Below are 21,461 nucleotides of genomic sequence, written 5' to 3'. Positions count from 1 at the left end.
TCTATTATTAGATGAAATTTCACATTATTAAAAATACTATTAATAACTAATTGATGACTATAAATCATAAAATATGCTGCTGGTTTGTCGAGAGAACCTCTCAAGTGTTTGATTCTTCCATCTTTATCATATCTCTGTCAACGCAAACTATCATTTCTGACATTAATTATCATCAACATCATATGGAGTAATAAGAAACAAGATTCTTATCAAAACTCATACAAATTAAACTTATATTTGAAGGGGTGAAATTTTCAATAATTATTTTAATTTGTATTCGAGGACTATCACAGTAAAATTAATTTATACAAAAACATTTCTCATGTCAAAATATTTTATACAAAAATGTTTAATAATGTAATGTGTATGTCTTATTTATCACTTTCAAATAAAAATAATATAAATGAAAATGTTTGGTAAAAAATTATCAGAAAACAGCCAAACTTTACATTTATTAATTGTTGCATTCGAACCCCCACAATTAATGGAATGGTCCTCAATTCCTCACCACTCCAGCTCTTTCTTTCTTTCTGTCTATCTCAAACATACAGATCTGGGTAGAATAACATGGACGCAGTGATGAGTTCCGTACTCCTGTTCCTGTTAACCGCAACCGTCGTCCATCTCATTGGTCGTTCCCTTTCCACCAAACCATCAAAACACAAGCTTCCACCAGCACCCAAGGGCATCCCCATCTTCGGAAACCTCCTTCAGCTCGGCAATAAGCCACACCAAACTCTCGCCACACTCGCCACCATCCACGGCCCAATCATGCGCCTCCAGCTAGGCCAAGTAACCACCGTCGTCATGTCCTCCGCCGAAACAGCCAAGTCAGCCCTCCAAATCCACGACCAGCACCTTTCGAACCGGAAGATGCCAGATGCAATGAAAGGCGCCGGCCACGACGCTTACAGCATCCCGTTTATGCCGGTTTCGCCACGCTGGCGAGACCTGAGAAAGATATGCAACAACTTGATCTTCTCCAGCAAGAACCTGGATGCCAGCCAAGAGCTGAGGCAAAGAAAGATAAGACAACTTTTGGCGGACGTTCAAGACAGCAGCTCTAGAGGCGAAGTAGTGGATATTGGTAGGCTCGCTTTCATGACCACAATCAACTTGTTGTCCAACACCTTCTACTCTCAGGACCTTGTTAGGTCGTCCGACGTGGCGGGGGAGTTCAAGCAGCTCGTGACCAACATAATGAAAGAGGTTGGGAGGCCCAACGTGGCGGATTGTTTTCCGCTGCTGAAGGCGGTGGACCCCCTGGGCATAAGGAGGCGGACGGGCAATTACTTTGGGAGGCTGCTGGAAATCTTTAAAGGGTTGGTTCGTGAGAGGTTGCGCCTCCGGAGTGACGGTGGTTACTGTCCCAGGAATGATGTATTGGATCTCATGCTCCACAATGAGAATGCTCAAGACATGTATAAGGACAAGATTGAGCGTCTCTCGCTGGTATGCTATCTTCACACGAGCACATTTTGTGAGTTGTAGCCATCAATTAACCATCATTAGTATTTTTAATGGTATGAAATTATATCTAATGGTGTGAAATTACACGTTCTTTTCTTAATAGTTAAATGCTAACTAGATTTTAATAAAAGTGATGGCTCTGGAATCTTTCTCATCCTCGGATTACCATTTTTCTTTTCAGAGATACACTTGTAATTGATTGCATTATTGTGCTAGTATAGGACTTGTTTCTGGCTGGAACAGACACAATAACATCTACAGTGGAATGGGCGATGGCAGAGTTACTGCAGAATCCAAAGGTGATGTCAAAGGCGAAGTCAGAAGTAGAGGAAATAGTTGGAAAAGGTAAGGTAGTGGAAGAATCAGACATGGCAAGACTGCCATACTTGCAGGCAGTAATAAAAGAAACACTCCGAAAGCACCCGGCAGTTCCCCTGCTGCTCCCTCGCGAAGCAGAAATGGATGTTGAGATCCAGGGATACACGGTGCAAAAGGGGGCACAAGTTCTTGTTAACGTCTGGGCTATTGGAAGGGATCCAAACGTGTGGGAAAATCCGCATGTGTTCTCGCCTGAGCGCTTCTTAGGATCCCAGATCGACTTCAGAGGCCGCAATTTCGAGCTCACGCCGTTTGGTGCTGGAAGAAGGATATGCCCCGGTTTGCCGTTGGCCATGAGGATGTTGTTCTTGATGTTGGGTTTGTTTATCAACTGTTTTGATTGGAAGCTTGAAGCTGAGGATATTGACATGGATGAAAAGTTTGGTCTTACTTTGGAGAAGGCTCAACCTGTGCGTGTTATTCCCCTCCAATTAGTTGCTTAGTTTGGCAACTCACTTTTTTTTTTTTATAAAATAGTATAGGTAGATAATAAAAATATTAAATAATGTGAATAATAAATATATCAGATATTTATTTTATTAGGTGTACGAATAATTATTCTAATATTATTAAGATTTAAATGAATAATTTAAAAATATAATGTATTTTTATTTGATTAGTGATCGTTAATATTATAATGTTATAGCTATTTTCTGTATTAACCACTAATTAATCCATCAATCATCCTTTCATTTTCTGAGGTTATTCTATTCAACATGAAGCCGGTAAACCAATGACTTGGTATATATATTTATATATATAAAGCAACTTTATATCATTAACAAAATTATTTATTTCAAAGGATATATTATTGTTTCACTTTACTATTTATCCCTTTTAAATAACAAAATACTAATTAAATAAAAAATATAAATAACCAACTTTTGCTTAATTAATATTAATCAATTTAATGTTTAAATATATAATTTATGATTTAGAATTAAGAATGTAACATCATTGAATAATTTTAAATGTATATTTTTTATTTATGATTATGGCATAAAAAACGTGACCATATATTTTATGATTATTATTTATTACTTTAGGTCACGATTTTTTAAATGTAATCTATTCAGGTATGATTATATATCTATGGTTATGGTTTTTATCTATGTTGTAGTACTTGTAATCAAAATAATATATTATAAAGTTGTATTTGGAAGAGAAATAGATATTAAGAATAAATTAAATTTATGTATTATATTTGATATAAAGTGTATCTTATATTTAGTATAAAATATACATAACTCAAATATTCTATTTGATTCAAGATAAATATGGATATAAAATAATATTTACTAATTTTTTTTATTTTAAAGAAAAATTAATTAAATTCTTAAAAATATTGAAGAGACTGAAATTTTAGCTTTAGACTTAGAATTATGATAGATGGTAGGGATGATAAAGATGCAGATTGAGAGAAATTTTTTGAGAATGATAAATAACTAAGGTTCACAATTGATGTCTGCTATTATTCTCTACTATTCTTTTTTATCTTCTTTTCTAAATAAATCATTTTTAGCACTTGCAAATTAAACTACTATTTAGTAGTTGATCATGATCTTGAGGCATGATTGGTGTCAAAGAGGTGTGTGCTCCATCAAACTTACGCATCTCCTTACAAATTATTTGTGGATGTCAACATTTAGTAAAACACAAAATTAACGTAATAGACTTTAATGCATATAAAATAAATCGTAGCATTACCAATAATTCAAGTTCTGGCGTAGTGCCACATGAAGAATTCATGGATAACTGTTGGTGATTTGCTTGTAATGACAGTGGTATTTAAGTCTATCTGACTCTAAAACTCTGTACTCCACATTTCATCGAATACAATAGTTCTTCACCGTCATTAGAATTACATCACAATTCCTGAACCTATAGCCAACTCGAAATTCTACCCCACCATCCATATTGTAATCCTCCCAGTCATCGGCTTTCAAAAGATCGTTCGGCTGCATTGTGTTTAAATTCAAAGTGAGATAATGACTAGGAACTTATGATAATTGAGGAATGGCCAAAGAGGGAGGCAGGAGAAGCCGACCAACATCGCCGGTGGGAGTCTCCAGCACATACTCATCAGCGAAAGTAGTATCACTAGACGACCCAGATCCAGCAACATAAGTTGAATCGCCCTCACTGTCGTACTCGTCGACACTATCATGAGGCTAGGCGTAGTGGATCGGTGTGGTCTCCAATGGGACAACTTCAGGACTTAAAGGAGATGACCACCACCAACAACCACGTCACGGACCGCAGCATACAACTCCATCACATGTTGTGGCATTAGTCGTGCATGTACGTCAAACATTATCCTCACATGCTGATCCCCATCAATCCAAAATGACTTATTAGTAAATCCATCGTTCGTAAATACGTACAGAAATATATATGCAACCTGTCCAATCTCCTTGGTACATATTCCCTCCATATTACTCAGCATGACCGTCTTTAGCGCATGTAAGGTATCAAGCTAGTTGGTGCGCAACATGACAGTTTTATCAGACTCGAAAATTACTCCTTCATCGCTGTGTTTGACTATCCCATTGGGATAAATTACAACAAAAAAGAATTGATTATTCTCCATCTGAACAAAACGGAAAGAAGAGGGAAAAAATATTGATATGTGAATTGTGAGAGATGGTTGAGGAATAAGCTCTATAAATAGAGTTATTCTCCAGCATATCTTGGGTATAAAGACACCTAAACCATAATACACATATCACGGGTGCTGAGACCCAAATTACCCTTGACTATATCTCGAATGCTGAGACTCCAATTAAGAAGTTGTATCTATCTCGGGTGCTGAGATCCATTTCTTAGTTTTCACATATCTCGAGTGTTCAGTCTCTGATCTTTATGGTAACGTATATCTTAGGTACACCCAAGATATGTCTCGGCGTCGCCCAATCATAGTACGAGGTATTGAGACATGCTCAATTTTAATATGGCCCTCAGCATCCAAGATGTGTATGAGTACATATTTTTATAATAACTCTGTTAGAGAGACAATGAAAAATCTTAACAATGTGAACAATAGGTTTTGAATTTGGCCCAATATAAAAAAAGAAACCCACATAGTTATTTCAAAAAATTAACCATTCCAACTCTAATTTACCGAAGGAATTGAACTAAACACCCTCTTCTCCCCAGACCGTCTGCCACCCCCACCCTCATCAATCATCTCACCTCTCCGACTGTTAGAAGCTCCCTCACTGGCCATTATCGTCCACCCCATGTACCCTCTCTCCCATCATCGTCACGGGATTGTCATCAAACAACCATTCACGTAGCTGTTAAAATAATCACCCGATTACCTAGTGAAATGACCATCCAACATTTGTTAATTGTATATACTTTAACTGAATCAAACAAAATAACCATCCAATTAAGAATTAAATAACCATCTATATACCTAGTGAATTGAATATCGAGCACATTTGCGGGGTGGAGAGCGTCGACGTCGACGCATGGAAGCATTAGAGGAGATCCAGCGATGGAGCAGCCACGCAACGACAACTTCGGCTAGGCGAGGTTGCGAATTTGCTCCGTGGGCTTCGAACCCGAACGCGTAGCGGCCAGAGATGGAAGAGGAGGAGGAATCAAATAGGTGGGAGGAAGGACGGCGCACGAACGACGCAACGGGAGGCGGCGGTCTACGGTGGAGCTTGCATGGCCGACGTGTTGGTGGGCTGCGCGAGGGAGGGGGGTCAAACTTTCGAATTGTTATAGAAAAATGAACTGAAATGACCCCTCCCCACGAATTCTTTCGAATTGTGAGGCACATTAAAAAAATGGAATATATAAGCCCCCAAATAAAAATAAAGAAAACTAAGACATTATAGGGGGTCAAACTTTTTTTTCTATTGGAAAAATCTTCTATACTTAATATTTATATCATCTTATATTTATATATAGGGAGGGTATATTGTTATGGTATATTGTAAAACTTAAAAACAAATCTCAAAATAGAAATTGAATTCAACTTTCAAAATCTATCAATTTAATATAATTAAATTTATAGAATAAAATCACAAAATAAAAAAAATAGTAATAGAAAAATGAATTTGAATATTCAATAGGAGTAATATATTCAGATTTATAGATTTTATTAATCTATTAAATTTCGAATCTATTCGAAATTCTCTATAAAGATTCTCTTCTCAAATTGAATACTATTCAATACTATTCTATTTATACGACTAATTTCTACGATTAATCCTTTTATATTATAAGTATTAATATAGAAGTCGAAGGGAGTGCCTGCTCGAACGTTCATGGAGAGCTGCGCGGCGTCGACTAGTGTTTTGGGCGGTGGCGGCTGGTGTTTTTGGCGGCGTCGAACCGAAGAGATGGGAAGAGAATGGACGAGAAAAAGGTTCTACAGAACGAAAATCACACGCAGAGAAGGGAGATAACTGTATACTTAACTGCACCATTTGCAAATCCTTATTTTTAAAAAATTCAAAATTTGAAATTATTAGAAATTAATTAAATTAATTACCATTTGATTTTTTTTAATTCTATTATTCATATTGTTCACTAAACTCATCATCTTTCTATACTTTTTTTTGTAAATGTCTCATATTTTATGTATTTATGTAATTTTGATATTTATTTAATTTAAATAAAAAAGTTCTAATCATTAGTGGTAAAAAAAATTGACGTGATAAATTAAAAATAAAACTATAAAATTGGATAATTATATCATTTTTAAATCAAATTAATTCTAAATACAATAATTTATTTCCAATTTAATTCATTTCAATTGATTTAAAATCAAATAAAATCCATTGGAAAAATATTTTGTTTCTAACGGTTTGCATTGAATATGGAGGAAGTGATGAGATATGTTTCTGCTGATGGCTCATGCGTCTTTCCAAACCAGAGAGTAGGAAGATTAGTTGATTTCGAGCAATATCTATGTTTATACGAATAGCATTTTTAATGTTTATAAGGCAAGATATCTCAAATAGAAAAAAATAAAAAACACTTATATTAACCTAAGTAAAGAAAGATTGTGTTCATTTATTATGTATCTTAGACAGACGTGTAATATAATATTTATTGACTATATTTTTGAAAAGATTCTTATATGATGAGTTCAACACGCTTGATGCTGTTTGGCTCCTTCATGATGGGAAGACGGTAGATCATTCACACCCCGAAACCCAACTCTTCTTCCTCCCCTTCAACCACTTCTTCTGTCTCACCACAGAAACAATAACTTGAAAATTAAGAAAAGATCAAAGCAAATTCTCACTACAGTCACATTCGTAATTCAATGTACAATCGAATTCGAAACCCATAGAACCAACCAACCAACCCAGCTCCCTTCCTTTCAAACTCCACCGATTTGATTCTCGCAATGACGTCTTCTGATTCCATCTTTCTAGAAGACTTCGGTCAGACGGTGGACCTCACGCGCCGAATCAGGGAGGTGCTTGTGAACTACCCCGAGGGAACCACCGTCCTCAAGGAGCTAATCCAGAACGCCGACGATGCTGGCGCCACTACCGTCTCCCTTTGCCTCGACTGCCGCTCCCACTGCCGCGACTCACTTCTCTCCGACACCCTCGCCCAGTGGCAGGGCCCCGCCCTCCTCGCCTATAACGACGCCGTTTTCACCGAGGAGGATTTCGTCAGCATCTCCAAGATTGGAGGCAGCAGCAAGCACGGCCAGGCCTGGAAGACCGGCCGCTTCGGGTATACTAACTTCGCCTCTCTTCTCTTCTGCTTCGTTTTGATTCCTTGAGCTGAATTTGTTTGCCTTTAGTGATTTTCTGCTCTTTTTTTTGTTGTGTTGTGTTGATATCTGTGAAGTTGCTGTAGTTGGAACTTTACTGTACGCAATAATGCATGGCCGAATCTGAGATAATGAGTGTGGTTTTACTTCATGTATCACTGGTGTTCATAGTTTTTGGCTTCATTCTTGTTCTCATGCTGTTTTCCAGGGTTGGATTCAACTCAGTTTACCATTTGACAGATCTTCCTTCCTTTGTGAGTGGCAAATATGTGGTGCTATTTGATCCTCAGGGTGTTTATCTTCCAAAAGTTTCGGCGGCAAATCCTGGGAAGCGGATTGACTTCACCAGTTCATCCGTGCTCTCCTTATATGAGGACCAGTTCTTCCCCTATTGTGGTTTTGGGTGTGACATGCAGCGTCCTTTTGCCGGAACTTTGTTCCGTTTTCCTTTGAGGAATGCAGACCAGGCTGCCAGTAGTAAGCTCTCAAGGCAAGCATATACACCCAAAGACATTTCATCCATGTTTGATCAGCTCTTTGAAGAAGGAATATTGACTCTTCTCTTTCTAAAGAGTGTACTGCGCATTGAAATATATGTATGGGATACTGGAGAACCTGAACCCAAGAAAATTCATTCATGTTCTGTTAGTTCAGTGACAAATGACTTAGTGTGGCACCGGCAGGCACTGCTCAGATTATCCAAAGTTTCAAACACCAGTAATGAAGTTGATGCATTCTCATTGAACTTCTTAAGTGAGTCACTAAGAGGAGTTGAAACTGAGAGGCAAACTGAGAGATTTTATGTGGTGCAAACCATGTCCCCAAAATCAAGCAGGATTGGCTCTTTTGCTTCTACTGCATCCAAAGAGTATGACATTCACTTGCTGCCATGGGCATCAATTGCGGCATGCATTTCTGATAATTCACTGAATGTAATTTGCATATCTTATTATCTTTCATTGTTGCTCCTGCTCTCTCTCTCTTCTCTGCACATATGCACATTAGTCATGTTATTTGTTTATTAAGAAAAAAAGGATACAAGTAAGAGGATGTGAGGTCCTCCATACAAGTGAAAAAAAAATCAAAATATGTGATATGTATGAAGCATACCTTTCCAAGCTCTATACATGTCTAAGAGGGAAACTCCTCTATAAAGATCATGAGCTTTACACCAAATGGATGCCAAATGTCTACTCCTATTTCTTAGAACTTGCTTGTTAGAAAATATGCATTGTGATACATAATTCAGGTTATTACTCTTAATCTTGTGGGCCTATCTCCACCGTAAAAAGTTTAGCTTGGGGGAGTAGGGATGCATGAATTATCTAAAACTAAATCTTGACTATATTCTTAAATCTTCAGCAATGTGGGAATTCACATCCCTTATCACACATAGGATTGGACATTTGGAGCATAACATTTTTGTAATTGAACAACCATTTGTGTGTTAATGTTATTGATAGTATGGATTTTGATATCATGTCATGAACCATCTCTTCTAACGGTTAATTTGGCAGTTATATGAATAACTTTTATATCTAACAGTCACCATGCTTTTGGATTTTGCTTTTGGTTCTAGCAGCATGCGTAGGATTAGCTTCCATCTGTGTCGTGAATCCGAATACAGTTGAAAGTAGTTCCTCATTTTGCTGCCTTTGTTGTTTGTCCAGTGCAGCAATTGATTTTATTGCAGCTTTTTTTTTCCTTATAGGCATACATGACTGTTTAGTCTAACAATTCCAAGGGGTTTTGTAGAGCAGTGCAAGGGTTGCTGTCACTTTTGGGTCTAAGTAATAGAGGAATACTATAATCTTGAATACATGTTCATTCTCTTAATATTATTGAATTGAATGTTTTTAAAATGTATTTTTCTTCATCTCAATAATGCGCTGATGGTGCTGTTCAAACAAGAGGTGTATGCTTGGTAGAGCAAACGAGATTTGAGCTCTTCCCTAATATTTGAGACATTTCTGTTTTTAGATTTTTGCTCTCTTCCTTACTTTTTGCTTGTAGGATATTGTACCCACTTTATATATTTGAAATTGATGATTTTATATCTTCATATGCCCTCTCATGCAAGAGCCCTTCAGGTTGCAGTGCTTACAATACATAGGTGCACTGTCTTTGTGCTGAAATTCAACTTATTATTTTAAGAAGAATGAGGCTAGCAAGGGTAAATTTGTAGATCAAATTGAGAATGATCTCTTTCAAAAGCTTAAGATGTTGGGTGCCTCGGTAGAGGCAAATGAATGGTTGCTCATGGCCCTTTTTTTAATTTTTTTTCCCCAGTCTTTTCTATTTTTAAGATTCTGTTAAAGAAAATATGAAATAGGAACAACAAAGAAAACAAAATAAAAACAAAAAGTCAAATCTTATCCCTTTCATTGTTTTAGCTTTTTGTTTTCTTTACAAAAGATTAAAAAAATAAAACGCTATAAATGAAAACAGAAACCTTAAAACAAACTGGCCATTATATTCGCAAACTTCTTATATATGGCTAATTCCTTTCCATTGTAGGCTTGTGCTTCACTTTTGGTATTGAAATTGGTATTTTTGTTTGATCTATCCCTTCTGGCTGTTACCTGCTGACTGTTGCTTGACACCCCTATTTTCTGTTGCTGTAACTGAAGTGCATATATCTCTTTCTGATACCTTATGCTAGGAAACTAAACCTTATCTGTAGCTTGAACAATGTGTTGCATTGGAGAAGTGAAAATTGAAGTCTTGTCTGGGTCTTCAAGGTGGCACTAGGAGGGTCCTGACTAAGCAATCATTCTTCTCTTGCATCTGATTTATGAAATAAAAATTGTTGGCATAAAATGTTCACCAAGTTTTGGTGAAAGATAATTGTGGTGCAATCAAAATCTCCACATGCTTTTTTTGAATGTCTTTTTAAATATACCTCTATGGTCAATGCCTCATATTGCATTATATTTTACAGAAAAATGCTCTCAGAACTGGTCGTGCATTCTGTTTCCTTCCATTGCCTGTTAGAACGGGGCTTAGTGTACATATCAATGGATTCTTTGAAGTCTCATCAAACCGTCGTGGCATTTGGTATGGGGATGACATGGATAGAGGCGGAAGAGTTCGTTCTACCTGGAATAGGCTTCTTCTGGAAGATGTTGTGGCTCCCACTTTTATCCGTATGCTGCTTGGTTTGACAGATTTACTAGGGCCTACAGAAATGTACTATTCTTTATGGCCTACTGGTTCTTTTGACGAACCATGGAGCATTTTGGTTCAACAAATATACAAAAACATTGGCAATGCTCCCGTTATACATTCAGATATTGATGGAGGAAGATGGGTGACACCAAGTGAAGCTTTTCTTCATGATGAAAAATTCACTAAAAGCAAGGACCTAGGTTTGGCTCTGATTCAAATAGGAATGCCAGTTGTGCATTTGCCTAACTCATTGTTTGACATGCTTTTAGAATATAATTCCAGCATGGTGGTTACTCCTAGTAAAGTACGCGAATATCTTAGGCAATGTGAAACATTTAACTTGAGCAAACCAGACAAGCTTCTATTGTTGGAATATTGCATAGAGGACTTGGTTGACGATGATGTTGGTAAAGAGATGTGCAACTTGCCCTTACTTCCTTTAGCAAATGGTGATTTTGCCGCATTTTCGGAAGCATCGAAAGGAATTTCTTATCTTGTATGCGATGAATTAGAATATAAACTAATGGAGCCAGTTTCAGGTAGAGTAATTGATAGAGCCATTCCTCCCGATATATTGACCAGACTCTCTGCTATTGCAAAGTCCTCAAAGACCAATATTTCCCTTTGTAGCATTCACCATTTTGCTCAGTTATTCCCTGCATTTATGCCAGCTGACTGGAAATATAAAAGTAAAGTGTTATGGGATCCTAAACTCTGTCAAAAGCCAACATCGTCATGGTTTTTGCTATTTTGGCAGTATCTAGGAAAGCAGAGTAAAAAATTACCATTGTTTAGTGATTGGCCAATTTTACCATCCACATCTGGACATTTGTTAAGACCTTCTGAACAACGGAAAATTATCAGTGGAAGCAATCTGTCTGATACACTGCAGAATATCCTTGTCAAAATTGGATGTGATATATTGAATTCAAGTTATGTAGTTGAATATCTGGATTTATCTAGTTATATATGCAACGGAAGTGCATCGGGTGTTTTGGAATCAATTTCTAATGCAGTTTCAAATAATGACATTGTGCAAGTTTCACTGGATAACCTGATTGCTGAAGAGCGAAATGAGCTCTGCAGGTTTCTTTTAGATCCTAAATGGTATGTTGGACGCTCTGTGGATGAAGTTAGCATAAGGTTTTGCAAGAGGTTACATATATTCGAAGTCTACAACAGAGAGTCTGCTCAAGATTCCCTTTTCTCTGACCTAGAAAATCCTCGTAAGTACTTATCACCATTGGATGTGCCAGAGTTTATTCTGGGTGCAGAGTTCATTGTCAGATCCCCACATATTGAAGAGGATATTCTGTCAAGGTATTTTGGAGTTGAGAGAATGGGGAAAGCACTATTTTACAAGCAGCACGTGTTTAACAGAATTGGGGAATTGGAAGCTGAGGTCCGTGATAGCATAATGTTATCTGTTCTGCAAAATTTGGCACTTTTATCTCTTGAGGACATATCAATCAGAGACTCTCTGAGAAATTTGGAATTTATCCCAACACTCACCGGTGCTCTTAAGCGTCCCTCAGTCTTGTATGATCCAAGGAATGAAGAACTATATGCATTACTAGAAGACTCTGATAGTTTCCCTTCTGGTGCTTTCCAGGAGTCTGAAACACTTGATATTCTGCGCAGCCTGGGGCTCAGAACTTCTGTCTCTCCAGATACAGTTTTAGAAAGTGCCCGGTGTATAGAGCATTTGATGCATGGGGATCAACAAAAGGCATATTTGAGAGGGAAAGTGCTTTTCTCATACCTAGAAGTTAATGCATTGAAATGGTTTCCTGATCAAGTTGATGATAAACGAGCAGTTAACCGAATGTTGTCACGAGCAGCAACTGCCTTTAGGTCGCGCACCCCAAAATCTGATCTTGAAAAGTTCTGGAATGATCTTAGGTTGATTTCTTGGTGCCCAGTTTTAGTTTCTGCCCCATTTGGCTCATTACCATGGCCGGTTACATCATCTGTAGTTGCTCCTCCAAAAGTTGTGAGGCCACTAAGTGATTTGTGGCTAGTCTCGGCTAGCATGCGGATATTGGATGGCGAATGCTCTTCCACAGCTTTGTCATATAACCTGGGATGGATGTCTCCACCAGGAGGTGGTGTAATTGCTGCTCAACTACTTGAGCTTGGAAAGAATAATGAGATTGTGACTGATCAAGTACTTAGGCAGGAATTAGCCCTGGCAATGCCGAGGATATACTCAATTTTGACAGGAATGATATCATCGGATGAGATTGAGATTGTTAAAGCTGTTCTTGAAGGCTGTCGGTGGATATGGGTGGGAGATGGATTTGCAACCTCTGACGAGGTAGTCCTTGATGGTCCTCTCCATTTGGCTCCGTATATTCGTGTTATTCCAGTTGACTTGGCAGTTTTCAAAAATCTGTTTCTAAAACTTGGTATCCGGGAATGCTTGCAACATGCTGACTATGCCAATATCCTTGCTAGGATGGCAGTAAAGAAAGGATCATCTCCGCTTGACCCAAATGAGATTCGGGCAGTCACTCTAATAGTTCACCAGCTAGCTGAAGTCTATCTTCATGAACAGAATGTCAAGGTATATCTACCAGATATATCAGGTAGACTGTTTCTTGCCGATGACTTGGTCTTTAATGATGCACCCTGGTTGCTAAGTTCAGAAGATCCGAATGGTTCTTTTGGCAATGCAGCGACTGTAAATTGGAATGCAAAGAGAACAGTTCAAAAATTTGTGCATGGAAACATATCTAATGATGTAGCAGAAAAACTTGGTGTTCGGTCTCTTCGTAGGATGTTACTGGCCGAGAGTGCAGACTCAGTGAATTTTGGTTTGTCCGGAGCTGCTGAGGCTTTTGGACAGCATGAAGCTTTGACAACAAGGCTTAAGCACATACTTGAAATGTATGCTGATGGACCTGGGACTCTCTTTGAGATGGTACAAAATGCAGAAGATGCAGGTGCTTCTGAAGTAATATTTCTTTTGGATAAGTCTCAATACGGGACTTCTTCTATTCTTTCTCCAGAAATGGCTGACTGGCAAGGTCCTGCTTTATATTGTTTCAATGACTCTGTTTTTAGTCCACAAGATCTTTATGCCATTTCTCGTATTGGCCAAGAGAGTAAACTTGAGAAGGCTTTTGCAATTGGAAGATTTGGACTAGGATTTAATTGTGTCTACCACTTTACGGACATTCCCATGTTTGTTTCTGGAGAAAATATTGTAATGTTTGACCCTCATGCCTGTAATTTGCCTGGAATATCTCCTTCCCACCCTGGTTTACGAATTAAGTTTGTGGGGAGGCAGATTTTGGAGCAATTTCCCGATCAATTTTCTTCATTGCTACATTTTGGCTGTGATTTGCAACACCCATTTCCAGGTACTCTGTTTCGGTTCCCTCTTAGAACTGCAGGTGTTGCCTCTCGCAGCCAAATTAAAAAGGAAGTTTATACACCTGAAGATGTCAGATCTCTCTTTGCTGCTTTTTCTGAGGTTGTTTCTGAAACATTACTTTTTCTGCGTAATGTGAAATCTATTTCTATTTTTGTGAAAGAAGGCACAGGGCATGAAATGCACCTACTGCACCGTGTACGCAGAACCTGTGTCGGTGAGCCTGAAATCAGAGCTAGTGAAGCCCAGGATATGTTTAACTTTTTCAAGGAGGAGAAGCACATTAGAATGAATAGAGTTCAATTTCTGAAGAAGCTAAGCTCTATTGACAGAAATTTGGGAACCTCTGAAGCATCCAATGGTCAGAGTCAGAATTTTATTCCCTGGGCATGTGTTGCTGTATATTTGAAAACTGTTAAGTTTGGTGATGACCTGGCTGATAGTTCTGGGGGGCAGGATCGTTGTCTGGTTTTTCCTGATCTATTACAAGCTGCCAATTTGCCAATGCATCTACCAGAAAATTTTGAAGGTCGTGCATTCTGCTTTTTACCTTTACCCATAACTACTGGTCTTCCTGCACATGTAAATGCATATTTTGAACTATCATCGAATCGCAGGGATATCTGGTTTGGTTCTGATATGACTGGGGTTGGAAGAAAACGCTCAGAGTGGAATATTTACCTCCTTGAAAATGTTGTTGCCCCTGCCTATGGTCGTTTACTTGAGAAGGTAGCATCAGAGATTGGCCCTTGCAATTTGTTCTTCTCATTGTGGCCAACAACATTAGGGTTAGAACCTTGGGCATCCGTAGTGCGGAAACTTTACCAATTTATTGCTGAATTCAATCTTTGTGTATTATATACAGAAGCTAGAGGTGGTCAATGGATCTCAACCAAACATGCTATATTTCCAGATTTTTCTTTCCTTAAGGCAGCAGAACTTATTAAAGCATTGGCGAGTGCTTCTTTGCCTGTCATTTCGCTTCCGCAATCACTTGTAGAAAGGTTTAAGGAGATCTGTCCATCGTTGCATTTTCTAACACCAAAGCTGTTAAGGATTTTGTTGATCAAAAGGAAGCGTGAGTTCAAGGACAGGGTTGCAATGATTTTGTCCCTTGAGTATTGCTTACATGACTTGCAAGAAAACATGCAGTGCGATAGTCTGTTGGGCTTGCCGTTGTTACCACTCGCAGATGGTTCCTTTACATCAGTTGATAAGAAGGGTGTTGGAGAAAGAGTTTACATTGCACGTGGTGATGAGTACGGCCTTCTCAAGGATTCGATTCCACATCAGCTTATAGATTGCGTTATTCCAGAAGAGGTTCATAGAAAACTTTGCTACATTGCCCAAACAGATGGTACAAATATTTCTTTCTTGTCATGCCAGTTACTTGAGAAGCTTCTGGTGAAAATACTGCCTGGAGAGTGGCAACATGCTGGACAAGTAAGCTGGACTCCTGGTATTCATGGCCAACCCAGTTTAGAATGGTTGCAACTACTATGGAATTATCTGAAATCATATTGTGATGATCTTTTAATGTTCTCTAAGTGGCCTATATTGCCTGTTGGAGATGAATACTTGATGCAGTTACTACCAAATTCAAATGTGATAAAAAATGATGGATGGAGTGAAAAGATGTATTCTTTGTTGTTGAAGGTTGGATGTTTATTTTTGAGAAATGACCTGCAGTTAGATCATCCAAAACTGGAACATTTTGTCCAGCCATCAACCGCAAGGGGTGTATTGAATGTGTTCATGGCTGTTGCTGGAGACCCGCAGAATATTGAGGGGATTTTCAAAGATGCATCTGAAGGGGAACTACATGAACTGCGGAGTTTTGTTCTCCAGTCAAAATGGTTCTCTGAAGAGCAAATTGATAACACACATGTTGATACCATCAAACACCTCCCTATATTTGAGTCATACAAAAGCAGGAAACTAGTAAATTTGTGTAACCCTGTGAAATGGCTTGGTCCCACTGGTGTTCGTGAAGATCTTTTAAATGATAGCTTCATAAGAACTGAATCAGAAACAGAAAGGATCATTATGAGAAGGTATTTAAAGATAAAAGAACCAACAAAGGTGGAATTCTACAAAGATCACATAATCAATCACATGTCAGAGTTCCTTTTGAAGCAAGAAGTCATTTCAGTTATTCTGCATGATGTGCAGCTTTTAATTAAAGAGGATACCTCTCTCAAATCTTCACTTCCAACCATACCATTTGTGATGGCAGCTAATGGAACTTGGCAACAACCGTCTAGGTAATTTTAGAAGTTTTTCTCTGTGAAAATAAATCTTAAAGATGTTTTCATTTATTATATAAATGACTTATGTGATTTTACTTCTGAATGCAATTATTGCCAGTGTGCCACAGTTATTTTGAAGGAATAATATTATGCAAATTTGCAATGTAACGTATCTTTATCTCTCTCACCCGTAATGTTGTTAATCATATTTACAATTAAATTAGTGAGACTGAAAATATAAAAAGGAAAACAAGAAGAAAAGCCCTTAATGTTATAGAGATGAGAATGTTACATTGGAAAAATGGATAGTAGACAAGATAGAATTACGAAGAATTTATTGGAAATGTTGGGATTTGACCCTTTTTGAAATGATGGTAAAGTCTTATCATTGGTGGTTTGGTCATGTGTGTGAAATGGCAGTGAAAACTCTAGTAAGGATAGTAGAACATGTTAGTCTAATAGGTAGATGTAGAAGAAGGTCAAGAAAAACCATAGTTGAAATTATTCAGATGAATTTATATGTTGATGGTTTGACACAGTTGCTTCGGTAGATTTTATTATTATTATTATTATTATTATTATTATTATTATTATTATTATTATTTAGATCTTGTTTAAATTCTTTATTTATTTGATAGATCTTATTTTATTTCTTGGAATAATTGATGGTTTATTACATTTTGAGTATTTTAATCATAAAAATTATGGTAGAAAAACATCTTAGATATCTACAAGTTTTTTTTATTTATTATTATTTTTTTCTGACCTTCCATAGTTGCTGAGACTTGAGATGTATTTTCCATTTTATGGATTACTTTATGGTGTTAGTTGTCTCTTGCATATACAATATTTGGTGTACAATCAATTTTTGCACACTTCATCTTTTTCAGTTTCCTTGCAGATTCTTGGTATCTGACTTATACTCACTATTAAAAATCCACTACATCCTGAAGCTCATAAATGAAACCATTCTGCTTTTTACCCTTTGAACATGCTGCTATTCTCCCTTACATGTAATTGCTTGTGAACTATAATTCTCTCAGCAAACACAGGCATATTACTGATTTCAGTTACTGTTATTAACGAGAGTGGGTTATGGTCTACAATTCAAGGTATATCTGTGATATGCAGGTTAAATTTTATGGGAAATAGTCCTGCTTTGATAACAATGTATGTTTAAGCTCACGTTGGAGACTTGGAGTTGGACTCAACAAGAATGGGTTATAGATCCATTACTTAATAGAAAAATGTACTGTAATTGTATCAGATATTATATTTCATCCTGAATTGCATGACAAATACTTTAGTTGCTTAGAAGTGATTTTGTTTTGAATTGCTGATTAGATTGTTATTGCAGGCTTTATGATCCTCGTGTTCCTCAGCTTAAAAAGATGCTGCATGGGGATGCTTTTTTCCCCTCTGACAAATTTTCAGACCCTGAAATTTTAGATACTTTAGTTACCCTTGGACTTAGGACAACTCTGGGATTTACTGGTTTGCTTGATTGCGCTAGATCAGTTGGCATGTTGCATGATTCCGGGGCTATTGAAGCCTCCAACCATGGTAGAGTGTTACTGGTTTTTTTGGCTAAACTAGCCCGTAGGCTCTCAAATAAAGGTGAAAGTTATAATGGTGATCAACAGGTTGCCATGGTTGTGAGAAGCAGCAGTATAATTGATGGTACTGTTGTATATGAAGGCTTTCCTAAAGAGGATGTGAACTCCCCAACAGATGTTGATTCTTTTGTAAGCAGCTTAACTGATGATATGGCAGAGGAGGAATTTTGGTCTGAACTGAAGCAAATCTCTTGGTGTCCAGTAATTTCTGATCCACCTGTTAGGGGACTTCCATGGTTGAAATCCAATAACCAAATTGCACCCCCCATGATTGTGAGGCCTATATCACAAATGTGGATAGTGTCGTCCTCAATGCACATATTAGACGGTGAATGTGACATGACATATCTACAAACTAAACTTGGGTGGATGGATTGGCCAGAAATTGCAGTTTTATCAAGACAGTTAATTGAGCTATCTGAGTCCTATAAGCAGCTTAAGATGAATTCATTGCTGGATCCTGGTTTTGATGCTCAGTTACAAAAGGAAATACCTTGCCTTTATTCAAAATTGCAAGAATATATTAGCAGCGATAAGTTCAATGAACTGAAAGCAGGATTAAGTGGTGTTTCATGGGTCTGGATTGGTGATGATTTTGTATCACCAAATGCACTTGCATTTGATTCCCCTGTAAAATTTACTCCTTATTTATATGTTGTTCCATCTGAACTCACAGAGTATAAAGAATTGTTGCTAAAGTTAGGAGTCAGATTGAGTTTTGGTATTACCGATTATATTCATGTATTACAAAGGTTGCAGAATGATGTGCAACGACTTCCTCTTTCAATGGATCAGCTAAATTTTGTCTGTTGTGTCCTTGAAGCCATAGCAGAATGTTGCCTGGAGAAGCCACTTGTTGAGCCTGTTGATGGGCCCTTGCTGATTCCTGATACTTTTGGAATTCTGATGCCAGCAGGAGATCTTGTGTATAATGACGCACCTTGGCTGGAAAACAGTTCTCTTATTGGCAGACACTTTGTACATCCAAGTATCAGCAATGATTTGGCAGACAGGCTGGGTGTACAGTCAGTTCGTTGCCTCTCTTTAGTCAATGAAGATATGACTAAAGATCTACCCTGCATGGACTATAATAAAGTAAATGATCTTTTGGCCCTGTATGGGAGCACTGAGTTTTTGTTGTTTGACCTCCTTGAGTTGGCAGATTGCTGCAATGCAAAGAGATTGCACCTGATTTATGATAAAAGGGAACATCCTCGTCAGTCTTTGCTGCAGCACAATTTAGGTAATGTTCTTATTTATTTTTCAATTAACTTTCCATATTTCTTCCAAGGTAGATGTATATGCAATTTTTTTTGGATATGTATGCAATTCTTTCAACAGGAATGCAGATATCAATTTATTTTTTTGTTTCCTCACAAATTCTAAACCAACAAGAAGATCCCATAAGTAGAATATGGGCTGGCTCACATAGTTGTTATTTTTGAAAAAAAAAAAAAAAAAAAAAAAGAAAACATAGCTTTCCAATCTCTCAACGCATCTGAGAGGGGACTTTGTCTAAAAGATTACCAGTTTACATCAGAGGCCAACTGTCTATCCCATAAAATAAGCTTGTTTGAAATAAGAGTTATGCTCCAACCAGATACTTCACAGTGACAATCTAAGGTTGTAAGGTGTACCCCCAACACTTAAAAGATAGAGATTCCAAACTAAGTGTTCATTAAAAAGTCAACCACATGAAAATGCAAAAACAGAACATTGTGTCAAAATGAAAAAAATTACATGATTTTTTTTTTTAAAAAAGAAAAAAGGGAAAGAAAGGAATCAATGAAGCACTGCCCCACAAGAGTGCAGCCATTTGGATGGGTTCATAGATAAGTGATTGTCTCAAACTCCCTACATTTGGGAGATAGCAGGCCACAGCCTTTTAAGTTCACATTTCCTGTTGAGCCTTCTAAGCTGCTTCAACCTTGGCCTTCTCCATATGTGACCATTAAACACTTAATGCATCAAGTGTTTAATATGTTTCCAGTCCTCATAAAACAGGGAGGTTGCTACTTTTTAACTTAGTGGCTACTAACTGTAGTCACAAAAATTGCTTCTTCACCTAAGCGGGTATGATTTTGCAACATTTTTTATTCCTAAATGTACAATGGGAACAGCATTGTACACTGGTGTCCTTTTCTTAGAAAGCACAAAAGTTTCAAACATCAATTATGCAGAGTGTCAACAAGCTCATTATGCCCTTCTGGTTGAATCGAAGTTGTATATCAGCTAATGTCTTTTCAAAGTTGATCTGTTTCTTGCCTGTGAAATGATGATGCTGCATTCTGTTTATGATAACTTTCCTAATTGCTCTTAACATGGAATTTTGTTCAGGTGAATACCAAGGTCCTGCTCTGATAGCGATCTTCGAAGGTGCCTGCTTGAGTAGAGAGGAATTTAGCAATTTCCAGCTCCATCCTCCATGGAGAATACGGGGGAACACACTAAACTATGGTTTAGGACTAGTTTGCTGCTATTCTATATGTGACCTTCTCTCAGTCATTTCTGGTGGCTACTTTTACATGTTTGATCCTCATGGTATGGTACTTGCTGCACCTTCAACTAATGCCCCTTCAGCAAAGATGTTTTCTTTGATAGGTATGCTACTATGCGGCATGTTCTTCATCTAAATTCATGTAAATTAGTTTTAGTTACTCCATTCTCAGCTTGATTTGTTGTTTTTTATGGTGTTACTTCTTGCAACATGACATTTTCATCTTTAAGTACTCTATGTTGTTATCTAGGTGTGATATTGTTGGTTCTGAGGATACTATGGTGCCAATATCATCTGATTATTTAAAACATGTACGTCTTCAGTACAATTAGGAAATTGGTAATATTAGGGCAATATAGTTCAATCATTCTTAGAATGGGGAGAGGATAAAACTCCAATGGTGATAGTTCATTTTAGTCGTTTTCTTTCATTCTATACCTCTTTGCCCATATATATCAATGTTCCACAGTTTGTCCTAGTTAATGTTAAGAAACTTACAATTCACAAGAAATTCTTGTCATTATCTCTCATAAACTATAATTTTGGCCAAATTGTTTTAAGTTTAAAAGTTAACCACCTATTGTGTATGGATTAGTTTGTTTTGGATTCAGAACATCTTAATCATATAATCCAAATATTTCTCAAAGTTATTTTGATAAATAAAGTTGAAATAATGAAATCCTAAATTGGACCCAGTTTGTTAATGATAATCAAATTGAGCCTATTACGTAAAAGATTTTTGACACAATCATTTGAGTTGTTACTTGATGCTAAAGGTAGGGGCAAATGGTTCTAGAATTTAGTTCCTTTCATTGATGTTTTATTTGTGGTTTTTAGATTTTGTCACTTAAAAGAACTGCTGTTTAGTCCCTTTCTGGAGTTTATATTAGCAGTTATGTTGCACTTCTTTATTTCTTCCTTGGACGAATGATTTGTTTCACAAGCACATAATTATCCC

At 37.3% G+C, this 21,461-nt stretch overlaps 2 protein-coding genes across 2 annotated transcripts; both read left to right on the top strand.

Annotated features, from left to right (window-relative positions):
* The first annotated feature begins 481 nt into the window (after positions 1–481).
* Positions 482–2,430, top strand: LOC107471791 (geraniol 8-hydroxylase-like). Its single transcript, XM_016091285.3, has 2 exons — positions 482–1,452; positions 1,692–2,430. The coding sequence occupies exons 1-2, from the start codon at positions 568–570 to the stop codon at positions 2,289–2,291; spliced, it is 1,485 nt and encodes a 494-aa protein (XP_015946771.1). The 5' UTR covers positions 482–567; the 3' UTR covers positions 2,292–2,430.
* Positions 2,431–6,907: 4,477 nt separating this feature from the next.
* Positions 6,908–20,953, top strand: LOC110277005 (uncharacterized). The gene is made up of 5 exons (XM_052255244.1): positions 6,908–7,557; positions 7,806–8,529; positions 10,539–16,405; positions 17,748–19,249; positions 20,344–20,953. Exons 1-5 carry the CDS (start codon positions 7,220–7,222, stop codon positions 20,637–20,639), a joined length of 8,727 nt encoding a protein of 2,908 aa, XP_052111204.1. The 5' UTR covers positions 6,908–7,219; the 3' UTR covers positions 20,640–20,953.
* Positions 20,954–21,461: the final 508 nt, after the last annotated feature.

Source organism: Arachis duranensis, chromosome 10 (assembly GCF_000817695.3).
Source record: "Arachis duranensis cultivar V14167 chromosome 10, aradu.V14167.gnm2.J7QH, whole genome shotgun sequence".
NCBI classification, from domain to species: Eukaryota; Viridiplantae; Streptophyta; class Magnoliopsida; order Fabales; family Fabaceae; genus Arachis; species Arachis duranensis.
This window is presented reverse-complemented; position numbering and strand designations above follow the sequence as displayed.